General features: G+C 46.0%; 1 protein-coding gene across 3 annotated transcripts in view; it reads right to left on the reverse strand.

The window, feature by feature from the left end:
- Positions 1 to 3,676: 3,676 nt before the first annotated feature.
- Positions 3,677 to 12,822, reverse strand: part of LOC125078876 (uncharacterized) — a 172,325-nt gene continuing 163,179 nt past the window's right edge. For all 3 annotated transcript variants that reach the window (XM_047692105.1, XM_047692106.1, XM_047692107.1), the window contains exon 3: positions 3,677 to 4,116. In XM_047692105.1, the coding sequence (XP_047548061.1) occupies positions 3,732 to 4,116 (385 nt within the window). In that variant the 3' untranslated portion in view covers positions 3,677 to 3,731. The remainder of the gene's footprint in view (positions 4,117 to 12,822) is intronic.

Raw genomic sequence — 12,822 nt, forward strand, 5'->3', positions numbered from 1 at the left:
TTAAAAAATAGCTCACATTTGCTGAATGAAAAGTTAAGTAATTTGCCTGACTCCACAATGATTAAATGGCAGGGCTGGAATCAAACCCAGGTGCTCCTGGCCCCAGATCTCCACCAGGTAGCACTAAGCCTTACAGCTCCAACTTTGAGAGCTGATACATATCCCCTTTATTTCTTTGCTCACCCATGGTGTATGATTATATGGTCTGGGAATGAGAATAACTCCTCTTGCCCAGAACGAGGCTGACACCTTTTTTTTTTTTTGGTAATGAAAACCTGTCTTTTGGAAAATGAGAAAATAATATCTTGTAACCTAATTAGAAGCATAACACTTGTAAAAGGTGCTAACATTATTTTTACCCCAAAAGGGATTGCTGGTTGATTTATGAAGTTATGCATAGTAAGATGTTAAATATATTTTGAACACTAAATTTTTCCTTTCAAGTCAGTGCACATAAGAAGAGAACCCTCACAGAGACTAGTGCTTCTGGGGCTGAATTTAACACTATTAAAAGAATGAAAACCTTAGCTAGGGGACATAACTGTTAACATGGTGATTTGTAAAGCCTTAGATTTCTAATAGGGTCTGACTGTTTCAAGGAAAACATATTTTGTTCCTAGGTAACATTTCAAGTTGGATTATGGACAAATGCTACAAAATTGATCTGTAATGGGAAATACTGTAGTGTCACAAAGCATTATTTATATGCTTAATGTGACTGAAAGCATTAATTGCTAGGAGCCAAAATCTGTCCAAGCAAAACATGAACACACATTTTGTACCGCCTGTCTTTTACTATAGGTTTTTGAATGAATTCGAGTGTAACAAAAAGTGTAGTTAGGAAATCAGCAACACCTGGAGGTTTTCTTCACCTGCGTGGATTGTTGTAGTTGTTTCTTGTTAGCAAAGGCATGAATCCTGTCTGCTCAGACGTGCCCAGCAAAAAAAAGACTGACACGGCTACTTGTTAGCCGCCCAGCAAAAATATTTTGTGGAGTTAAGTGGTGGATAGCTGACTGGATGTTTTTAAAAGTCTTTCTAGATTGATTCTGCCACCTTTATAATAAAATCTGGCTTCCTCCCAAGTATATGCAACTAGGATTTGGCTCTCTCTGGAGTCTTAAAACAAGTTTATAATGCTAGAATTTCCCACTAAAAACCAATGAGCGCTGTAATGTTCACTGCTTTGGCTCACGCTGAAGTATTAAAAACTTGGGCAGGGGAAAGACTGTGCCCTCGGTACTTAAACTCCTGCAGTTTACTTGAACTTGGAGCTCTTTGCACGGAATCCATCTGCACTCTCAATTCGGGCCAGTTCCACAGTCCGAGGCTGGCTCAATGTACCCTCAAGGTACTCAATGCCTCATACCCTAGGTAGGAGGCATCCCGGCATCCCATGTGCTTTCAGTACCTCTGTCATTTTTCTCATATAAAATAGAAAATAGGGGTGCCTGGGTGGCTCAGTCAGTTAAATGTCAGACTCAACTTTGGCTCAGATCATGATCTCAGGGTAGTGGGATCGAGCCCCGCGTGGGACCCCACGATCAATGGGAAGTCTGCTTAAGGATTCTCTCCCCCTCTTCCTCTGCCTCTGCCCATTCCCCGACTCATGCTCTCTCTCAAGTAAATACATAAATCTTTAAAAAAAATAAATAAAATAGAAAACAGTGTGCATCTAGCCACTGAGGCGTGGGAAAGAAAATGAATATAAGGCTTGGTTACTTCCCACCTTGAAGGTGCTTGTGTAGCGAGAGCACATAGCATTTCTTTTCTCTTACACTAATAGCCATAACCAGCCACTAAGCCAAGTTCTTCCACACATTTCTCCTGGAACCCTCGTCACAACCTATGAGGCTGGTACCCGTAGGAAAGAGGGATAAGCTGGGCTGTGCTGTGGGAACAGACAACCCTACCACCTCAGTGGTTTAAAGAGGCTGCTCTAGGCCAGTCGTCAACGGCAGCTGTGGTGTGGGGGCTCAGGGGTGAGAGTCAAACACAGGCAAGCCGGTGTGGTCAGGAGTGACAGTGCCACATGTCAAAGAATGTTCTCCTAGTTAGAAATGGCAGGGCCAGGATACAAATCCAGGTCCCCTTCTGATGGCGGACCCCGCCCTCTTAATCACCCCACTATGTTGCCACCAGTTAAAAAGCCTCTTGGTAAATCCACTGCTAATATTCTACCATTTTAAAAACTGGTGGCTACGCATGGTGTAATTTGAGAATTCAGGACCACTGGGGTAAGATGCAGAGCTGGTAGCATGGAAAGACAGGTCCAGAAGTCTGGCTGGATTGAGTTCCAGCTCTACTACACAGTTCTGTCATCTCGGTAGGTCACCTTCCTCCTGAAAGGCCTATTCTGACATGTATAATAATAATAATAATAATACCCAGCTCTCAGAGTAGTCACAAAGATGCATGAGATAAGGCACATGCAGGAACCACAAGGACTGAAAAGTGACACACATAGAGAAGTTTTTCCTTTCCGAGCAGGTCACATGGCTGCAGTCAGACAGGCCAGGCCTGCAGATACCAGGCGGCTGGTTCACATTCTCTCCCTGTGTGAAGCGTTCTCAAGACGGATCTACCACCGGAGGAAACTGACTGGGTGAAATGACAAAGGACTTGCCCTCGGCACTGTTGTTATCACCGTGACAGCATTCCAAAGCTCTGTGTGTTAAGTGGCAACGATTCAGAACTCAATTTGAGAGCAGATCAAAAGAGCCTCTACTCTCTGCCTGTCAAATAAATAAATAAAATCTTTAAAAAAAAAAAAAAAAAAGAGCCTCTACACTTTCAAAAAAAACCACCCAGAGACCCAACTGAAAAACCGTCACTCCGGGTCTTGTTTCCAGAGGAGGAAACTGAGGCTCAGAAAGAGTCAGCTTCTGGTTTTCCTTCCTCTGCTCTGAGGCACAGGTTAGACTAGAACTCCTTTCCCTACTCCCGCTGTTCGCTCAACCACCGCATCAGAAAAAGGGCAATAGTAATTCCTACCTTGGAGAACAGGAAGAGGGATCGATCAAGGCAATGCCCGTAAAGCACTTCAGGAAGCCAGCGCGCAGCCCACGGTAACCATTTTTATTAGTCTGCCACAGCAGGGGCCTCCCACCGTTCAGAGCAGACAGTGGATGTATTGGTGCTTCCTTCTGGGCCTCTGCCCATGGCAGGAGTGAGCAACCGAGGTTGTGGATCAGAAAATTGTCAGAGGCTTGTTTGTTGTTTAAGGACAATGAAGAAAGGCGGGGGTTTTTGTTTTGTTTTTTGAAGTTCATATCTTTAAAAAAAAAAAAAATAGAGGTCACATGGTTATTACCGAGTCCTGTCAGATCAGTGATCCCAAATCAGGGAAGTGTATGGCCGGGCTGTGAAGACATTAGCCATAAAGATGCACGTGTACAGCTCCCCGGGGGGACCGAGGGTCAGACAGACTCGCCCACTGGATGACTCCAGGCCCATTGCTTCTACTCTACAAACTTCCTTTTCCTCTCCTAAAAAAGGCAGAAAGAGCCAGACCTGCCCTGCTAGGTGGCTGAGAGGGCTCGGGGAGACACTGTGTAAAGCTCTCTACCCCTGGCCTGACTTCTTTGGTGGGGCCAGAGGACTCTGTCCTAAAAGCTTTTAACTAACAGTCATTTTAAGAATTAAAAGATATGCCACGGAATCCAAAGAACTCGTTTAGAAAATCATCTGAATTTTATTTTCTGACAGGCGATATGCCACATACAGATGATTCACATGGAAGCTGGGCTCATTAACCTCTGCAGGCCCTTCTTGAAGTCTTCTGGAAGGCCCGTTGGCTTGCTTGTGGCTGGATTCACAAAGACATGGACTGAAGACCCGGTGGTACAGGCCAAAGCGTCAAAATGGGCCAGCTTGGGGTCGCCAAAGAAAAAGCCATCCCTGAGGTCACAGTGATTTAGAGAAGGCAGCTCGTTGGTGGCCTTGGGTGGGAACAGAGCCAGGCGGTAATACACACTGGAGTGACCCACTTTCTCCACGGCCAAAGCAGCCACTGGGACCTGAGGAAAGCCGATGGGTGTGTGGAAGGTACACTGATTGGTCACCATGAACCCCACCATGGGGGACGTCAGCAAGCCGGTCCTCAGGCCGCAGTATCTAGAAGGTTGAATCGCAATGCTTATTTCAGGCCTAATGACCCTCTCTCCCAGCCCAAGGATGTATGTTCCAGAGTGAAGGGCTCTAGCCTCAAAGGGCCACCATTCGCTAGCCGAGTTACGGAGTTACGTGGGCAAGTTAGCTCACCTCCCTGGACCTCAGTTTTCACAACAATAGAATGTTCATAACTGTAATCCCTACCCCGTGGGCTAGCAGTGAGAATCAGCGGTGCGTGTCACTTACAGTACCGTGCGCTACATGAACGGTTCCTGGACATAGTAAGTGTTCATTAAACATGAGCTATTACTAGCATTATCTTTTCCATCTTATCCTCGCTTCTTATTGTGAAGAGCCAGGAACTTCTGTGTTAAAGTGGGAGTGAAAACTCACTTCTTATATAGATGGTTACCATGTCTCTCATCTCTGCTATCAGATTATAATCTCTCTAAAGGATTTTGTTGTGTTTTGTTTATTTTTTAAGTTGGGGGACTGGAAATGAGGCTGCACTTGAGATAAACTTGGAGGCTGAATGGGATCAGAAATAAAAGCATAATGCCAAATTACAGTCTACCCCCAACCACCACCAAAGAGGCCCGCCTGCAACCTAAACATTTTCACTGTGCTGTCTTATTATCTTCTTTTCTTGAGAAAATTAACACTGAATGTGAGAATTCACTGTGACGGAACAATCAGGGGTGGTATAGAGGCTTGACTACAAAGTCATTCACTGAGTCACTGTCCACAGAAACAAACTGTCAGCCCCCACGCAGGGAGGGCACGGTGAGTACTGTTCCAGCTGCCCTGGGTGCCTGTTGATGTCGCCCATGGGGACATTAGATAACGTTCATTTGCTGACACAGAAGCTGTTCCGTGAGAAAAGATCAGACTATAGAGCGGTAGGTACCATTTGATCTCTTTTGTCATATAAGACCTATCGGTTGACATACTTATGGCCTAGAAAAAACTTTGAAAGAATGGACTCCAAAAAAAGTCTTCAGGAGCCATCCTGCCAGGGAGTTTCTGGCTAACTTTTTCCTTCTTTTGGCTTGTGTGAATTTTCCAGAATGAACACGATTTGCCTTTGAAATAAGGAAAAAATGTTATTTAAAAAAAGTCTGAATATGAATTTTATCTTAAAAAATATATATATATACATATATATATTTACCAAAAAAAGTAGTAGTTCTCTGACTGGTTCTGCTATGGGCTATCGTCTAGGTCAAGAAGTTCTTAGAATGACCTCCATGGCACACCTACTCTTTGTTAGGTACTGAGAACACAGCACTGAATAAAAGAATTCCTGCTCTCTTGAGTGCTCAACTCTAGGAGACTGGGGTTGGAGGTGGGCTGTGTCGGCTCTTGTCTTCCCTTTGGCAAGAAGGAGGTGCTCGTTGTGTTCCTTTCTGGTTCCCCTTCCACGCTCTCCTTCTTCTTTTTCTCTCCCTTTCCTCGGCAAACTTTGCACACTTCTCTGTTCCAAGCATGTGCTAGGCCTGGAAGAGAGAGCAGGGAACAAGCCAGACCATGACCCCTCCTGCCCTCACGTAGCCTTGGTCCAGAGAGCATGCAGTCAGGCTGCTGCGTGGGGAGTGCCATACCAGGGAAGGCATAGGGGCTCGGTGAGCTCGTAGCAGGGGCTCTGACTTGATCTGTGTATCATGGAAGACTTTAATAGGAAGTGACTTCGAAGTGGGACATGAAGAAACTGTAGCAACTATTCAAGTGAACAGTAAGGGGAAAGAGCCCTCCAGGAGGAGGAAAGGCATGTGCGAGGACCCGGAGGCCAGAGAGGATAGTAGGCACATCCCAGCGATAACACAAGCCCCAGATGTCTAGAACACAGATGGCCAGATGCACCATGGCTTTGAAATGAGCAATAGGTCAGACCAAGACAATAATGTCCGCAGGAGAATATTCCAGCAACTACCACAGTCCTGGCAAAGACGATGGTGGCGTGAGTTAGGATGGTGGTCGTGAGATGGAGAAAACGGAACCAAAAGAGATTTTGCACAAGGTCTGACGTCCAGTTCCATTGAGGGAGACACAAGGGCCCAGGATGGCTTCCAGTCTTACACACTTTCTGGTGATTCATTTGTGGAAAGAGGGAACACAGAGAGGCTGGGGGTGAAGGTGAGGAAAGTGCTGGGCTCTGTTTTTAACACTGTAGGTGGAGCCGAGGTGCCCACAAGACCCAGAGAGGAGGTGCAGAGTTGGGATAATAACATCACTTATGTTTACCCTGCCTGCACTACAGGCCAGGTCTCCCATTAAGTACACAGCTGGATTCTGTCTCAAAAGGCATGTGGCTATATGTGCCTGATGCTCAGAAAGAGGCTGGGTCTGGGGACAGGAGCTGAGATGCTGCATTAAATCTAAAATCGGGGTCTAGGCAGGGAAAGGAAAGCCACGACGCTGGATGGGTGTAACACACTCGGGCGTGGTGGGCCTGTGGGGAGCCGGGAAGTAAATACGCAGGCTGACCCCACACCGCTGCAGACTTTAAAAAAATATTGGGCAGACTAAATAAAATTCATGTGTGGCCAACCCAGGTTTGTCTTTCTGACCCCTCGTTTGTGACCTCTGGGAGAGACAGTAATTAAGCCATGGGAGAGGGAGGAGTCGCCTGGGAGAGAAAGCAGAAGTGGGTGAACACACACGTGAAAAACTGGCTTAGGGGAAGCTCCCGACTGGTGATTTCTTGGGGTGCAGCGAGCATCTGATGAAGTGTCTGACTCTGACGCTGCCTGACTACTGTGTGAGGCCAATGCCTACCATCTGTTCTCTCTTACCGCCGACCGGGCAAACTTGAGAACACGGGGCTGTTAGGGAAGACCCCTCGTGTCCATCTAGTACAGGGGCTCTCCCACACTGGTGTGGACCAGAGTCTCCTAGGGAACCTGGGAAACCTCCAGATCCCCAGGATCCTTCCGGACCCCCCTGGAGAACCAGTCTGCAAGGAGTGTTCCAGCATCCTGATTCTAACATGCTTCTAGGGCATTCTGATGCACACACCTAGCACAGCAGTGGCTCCTCTGGGCCCACCGCTTTGGATAAGAAAACGGCTCAGAGAGATGCAGTAGGCTGTTCCCCTGCGTGCAGCTAGAAAGGAACATGGTCTGCCTAACTCGACTGGTCACCCCAGCCCTTTCAGCTGGGTCCATTAACCCTTCACACCCAGACTAAGTCCCAGGCCAGGGGTAAAGACTGGTGGGTCTCTGCTATATTCATGGCTCAGGATGAGACCAGCCATGCTCATGTTTCTACCTTGACTCTGTACCCCACTCCAACAGCTGGATTCAGTTTTGCCTCATTCCTCTCTTCCTAAGCTCCTGCCTCCATTAGTCCATAACTCGGTTCTACCCTGAGCCCTGTGCTGAGGCCCCACACCGGCATCTCCCCGGGCTCTGGTGCTTCTGGGTCTGTGTCAGAAGCCCTGCTGCCATGTGACATCTGGAGGGAAGCATCTTTCAAATGGTAGGAGGCCATTGGGCATATGGCACAGGCACACCTTTCAAAGGGACAAGGCTATTTTCGGCAGTCACTATAAATAGCAGAATGGGCCTTAGCTTATGGTCAGTTACCTGGAATGCCAGAGCAGGATTCTGGCAAAAAGTCTATCCCACACTCCTGAAACTAAGAAAAGCACAAGCTTGGCATCATGACCCGATGACCATGCCAAGTCCTCCAGGAGCGTCACGTGGGCAGCTGAAGGGAGTGTCAGCTCTTGGGACTCTGTACAAGGAGGTCCCTGCCTGGGTGGCGCTAGGAAGTCCTGTGGCTACAAGGAGAAATACAGACATTTAGAAATCTAGACTTGGGAGAAAATACCTTACATGTGAGCACGTATGAAGTTAAAAGATTAAGATGATGGAAAGGACGCTTAGGAATGCACTATGTGTCTTTCTAGAAATAATCTGTCTTTAGTTGAGCCTATCTGAATATTGCCTTTACAGGACCATTTCAGACTGGGGCTAACTGAAATTAATAGTAAGCAAGTCCCCGTGTCAGCCAAGCCCCGCCACACAGCCTGCACGTAGAAGACTGGATGAGAGCTAACATCGTAAGACTGGGGTTGGACTCATGGCCCTGCTGCTGTGTCAGTGAGTCACTCAGTGTCCCAGAGGCTCGTTTTTTTTCTCATCTCCAAAACAGGAATGAACACTCAGAACACAGTCCTGAGTGGATTTTTGTGAAAATTAAATAAGGCGGGAGCGCAGAGCTTCTAAGGAATGGAAGGGAGGCTGGAGAGGACCCGAGGAGGGACCGCAGGGCTGGAGGGGAGCGTGGCGGCGGAGGTGGAGGGAGACGAGGGTTGGGCCCAATCCTGCACGAGCTGGCTTTCAGCCCTAACAGAGTGAGGAGCCCACTGCGGTGCTCTAGGAGGGGAACCAGAGTCATGATCCCTCTTGCATTTCAAGCGCAGCCCTCGAGGGAACAGGCTGGGGAAGGCAAGGGTGGGTGAAGAGCGACCAGGGAGGACACTAGGGGATGCTGAGAACCCGGCTGGGTGGCGGCGCTGAGATGGAAAGTTGTGGCTCCAGACACATTCAGGGAGGGGCTCAAAGGACCCAAACCTGGGTCTTCCAGGCTAATTGGCTTCCACCTCTCACAAAGGTCAGTGTTTGGTGGTAACAGCACCTACAGCAAGAGCGAGGCCTCCTCCGACTCCTTTCTAGCCTTTGGGGCTATTTTCCCACTTTCTAGCCAAGTATAATTTTAGGTCCAAGTCTTCCAAGTACTTTAGGAAGAATATTATTCCAAACCTCCAGGGAATGCCCATGTAAATAAATTCATTTGCAAACCTGTAAGCTGTTTTGTTTTCCAGAGGGATGAAAGGGATATTTTGAACAGGCTTGACCTGAAGAATACTGAGTTTTTCCTTTGATTAGTTTTAGCTGAAATATTGGCTTTATTTTAAAGGACAAATGATGTCAAGAAAAAAGCAACAAGAAAGATTCCTTAGAACTAAGGTCCAGGAAGACTTGAGCCTGAACAAATATTTAAGCAAGCCTTTACCCCTACTATGTTTATCTTGTCACTTGGCAATATTAAAAAAAAAAAATAAGAAAAATGATACTTCTAAACCAGGTTGCTATCTCCTCAAGAAGCTGATGTAATGAGCTGGCAGTGGTTCACATTAGGAAAATGGCCAGACCCAGTGAGCCGCAGATCATCACCACTGTAATTTCCACAGCGTCTGGGTCCCCAGACTGAGCAAAGCGAATGACAATCATCTACTGTCAGAGCAGAACAATTTCTCCACAACAGTGTTCTCTCAGGAAGTTCATTCTGGTAAATCAGCGTCAAAATGACAAGAAAATCCAACATGTCTCAAAAGATACAATATATAACAAGCAAAAATCTCCAAACCTATGCTCAGAAACTGAACGTTAAAGGGTCTGATGAAGAATTCAAGACAAGAAAACAAAGGAAGTGTAACAAATTCATTAAAACATTTTGAATAAAAATAAGAAAACCATGACATGATGCTCAATTAACAGGAAAACACAGTCTTACAGGGTAAATGTGGTAGATGATGATCTGATTTTTTCGGACATCCAGAAGCCGAATCAACCATGAGAGAGATAGCCCTGCAGGACAGACTAGGGTAGAGAGAAATTTTTAATCTACACACTAACAATGTTATAACTGTCGTGTTTTTTATCCTTGCTGGAGTTGCTCCTGGAGAGAGAGATTCCAAAGAAGGCATCTCGGAAAAGGGAGTGCTCCATCTTCGAATCCTTCAAATTCAGCAGGCCAGGGATGGAGTGATCAATCCTGCACCTGCTGAGAGCAGGTGCGAGTGGAACTAGGAGGAGGAGGGTGATACTTCCCTCATGCACAGCACTCAGTGAAGGACCTGACATCCAGCATCTTGCTATCAGGAGAAATTGCAGGAGACTAGAAAGCAGTTGAAAAACCTCCCTGAAATCCTCCAGGTAGCAGGAAACACTGAGAACACACGAAGAGCAAGCTAGAATACCAAATAAACGAGAAGGGGCTTTCTGAGGCTCTGTCTTGAGGAAGTAGAGCTGCGGGAGACAGAGGGTGGGGGATATAGAGTTCTTCCTTTTCAATCACCACAGGGTGATGCTGGAAGTTGACAGAATGTCAAGCTTCTGCCAAGTAAGAGGTTACTGAAGAAGGTAGGTAACCCAGCTGAGAGGACCCCCATCAGTCCATGCACGGGCATGACTTTAAAACTTTTTTTTGGTCATGTGTTTCTTCACAATATTTAATAATTAATTTTATGGTACAATTAATGCATGCACATTAATAGAAAACATAGATAAGCACAAAGAAAAACATTTAAATTATCCTTTATTTCCTAACTCAGCAATGACCAGAGTTGACATTTTGGTACACATCTTTCCAGACTGTTCTTTAGAACAGGAGATCTTTGTTTTGTTTTGAATAAAACCAAGGTCATACTGCAACTTGCTCTCTTCAATTATATATCATGAATTTGTTTTCACATCAATCACTAAATTTCTTACAATTATTTTTAATCACTGCTGCTTATAAAAAACTTTTTTGTCTTGAAATACTTTCAAACTTTTTTTTTTTTTAAAGATTTTACCTATTTATTTGAGAGAGAGCTGGAGCAGGGGTACAGACAGAGGGAGATGGAGAAACAGACTCCTCGCTGAGCAGGGAGCCCGACGTGGGCCTCGATCCCAGGACCATGGGATCATGACCTGAGCCGAAGGCAGATGCTTAATCGACTGAGCCACCCAGGTTCCCTGAAATACTTTCAAACTTAATGAAAAGTTTGCAAGAACAGTACAAAGGATGCCTGCATATCTTTTCTACAGAGTCATCCACTGGTAACACTTTGCCACAGCTGCTTTCATTAACTCACAGGACTCGTGAACTACTGGAGAGGGGGTTGTACACATTGTGGCACATTCCCTCCAAACACACAGTTCAGTGCGTATTTCCTAAAAATGAGGAGAGCCTCTACCATAATCACAACACAGTGACCACACTCAGGGAAAGGAAAAGGAACACAGTTTATCCAATCTATAGTTTATATTCCATGTTTGCCAGCTGTCCCTCTAAGGTGCTTTATTAAAAAAATAAAACAAAACAAAATAAAATAAAGAAGAAGAAAAACTTCTCTTTTTTTTGGTGCAGGACCTGATCTGGGCTCATGTATGACATCGAGTTGTCATCCTTTAACCTGGGACAGGCCTTACCTTTTATGACACTGATATTTTTTGAAGAATATGGGCCAGTTATTGCACAGCATGACCCTTAACTGGGGTTCTCCCTGGGGACTCCTCAGGGTTGGACTGGGGTTTGCATTTTTGCTGGAATGCTATGTAAGAGCTACTGGGTCCTTCTCAGGCATCACATCCACAGGCCCACGGTGTCCATTTGCCTTTGATCAGTCATGTTAATTTTGACCCTTTAATTAAGGTATTTATTGTCCAGTTTTTCTACTAGATAGTTTATTTTTTTTTTCATGGTAAACTATACACAACACAAAATTGATCATTTTAACCATTTTTAAGTATAGTTCAGTGGCAGTAAATATATTTACATTCTTGTATATCTGTCCTGGGTTTTTTTTTTTTTTTTAAGATTTATTTATTTATTTATTTGAGCGAGCGAGAACGCGGGCGCGTGCACACATGTGGGCGGGGGCGGGAGAGGGAAAGACTCTCAAGCCGATTCCCTGCTGAGCACGGAGCCTGACATGGGGCTCAGTCTCACAACCCTGAGATCATGACCTGAGCTGAAATCAACAGTCAGGACATTTAACTGACTAAGCCATCCAGGCCTGCCTCTACTCTAGTTTTTATTTTTCCTTTTAACAACTACTTTGTGGGGAGATACTGAGATTATCTTAGTCTCATCCTCAAATACTGTCCTTTATAACTTTCCATCCACCTCCTACCTTCCTATTTAGTATCCACCAATGATCTCCACCAAGACCAAAGAGTAAGTAATGCCCTACATTACCTCCAGCCCTCTCCCCTTTACCTTTCCCTCCTTCCAGAGACATGAGTGGGAAGTTTCTACAGTCACCGGCTCTGAATCTGGGTGAGGAAATTCTCACCTGGATGATTTCCAAGAGCCATTTCTGCCTTGAATTGCCCTAATTCTTCACAAACACAGTCATCCCTTGTCCGGTATCATGTTTAGATCTTCAAATAATTCTCGGCTCTACTCTGAGCCAGACTCTATGCTGGATGTCAAGAAATAACAATGCATAAAGCAACAGTGCCTTTCCTTGACCGACCTACCTTCTGAAAGGAGTGACACTAATGGTACTTACAGCGCAGTGTGGTGAAGGCCACGTGACACTCCGGGTACGGAGGTCACTCCCAGAGATCAACAGAAGCACAGAAAAGTAGCAAGTCTCACAGCTAGAGTCAAGACGCATGGAGGTGAGGGACGTGTCTGTGGGGGCTCGGGGATTCGGGGTGCTGGGAGGGAGTGTGTTCTTGCACATACACTATCAGCAGGGAGCAGTGGGAGATGAGGCTGGAGTAGAGGCAGGGCAGAGCACGGAGTCCCTGGGTGTGAGCTCAGACCTGAGTCTGAAGATGATACAGCGTAAGCAGAAGATAACCCGACCAACAAGGCCTGATGACTCACTCTGGAGGCAGCAGAGAGGTCAGGTCAAAAGGCAGAAAATCCAGGGACAGCAGACCAGCTGGTAGGATATTGCAATAGTCTGGATGAGAAAAGAGACTG

The sequence above is a fragment of the Lutra lutra genome, chromosome 10, assembly GCF_902655055.1.
Source record: "Lutra lutra chromosome 10, mLutLut1.2, whole genome shotgun sequence".
NCBI classification, from domain to species: Eukaryota; Metazoa; Chordata; class Mammalia; order Carnivora; family Mustelidae; genus Lutra; species Lutra lutra.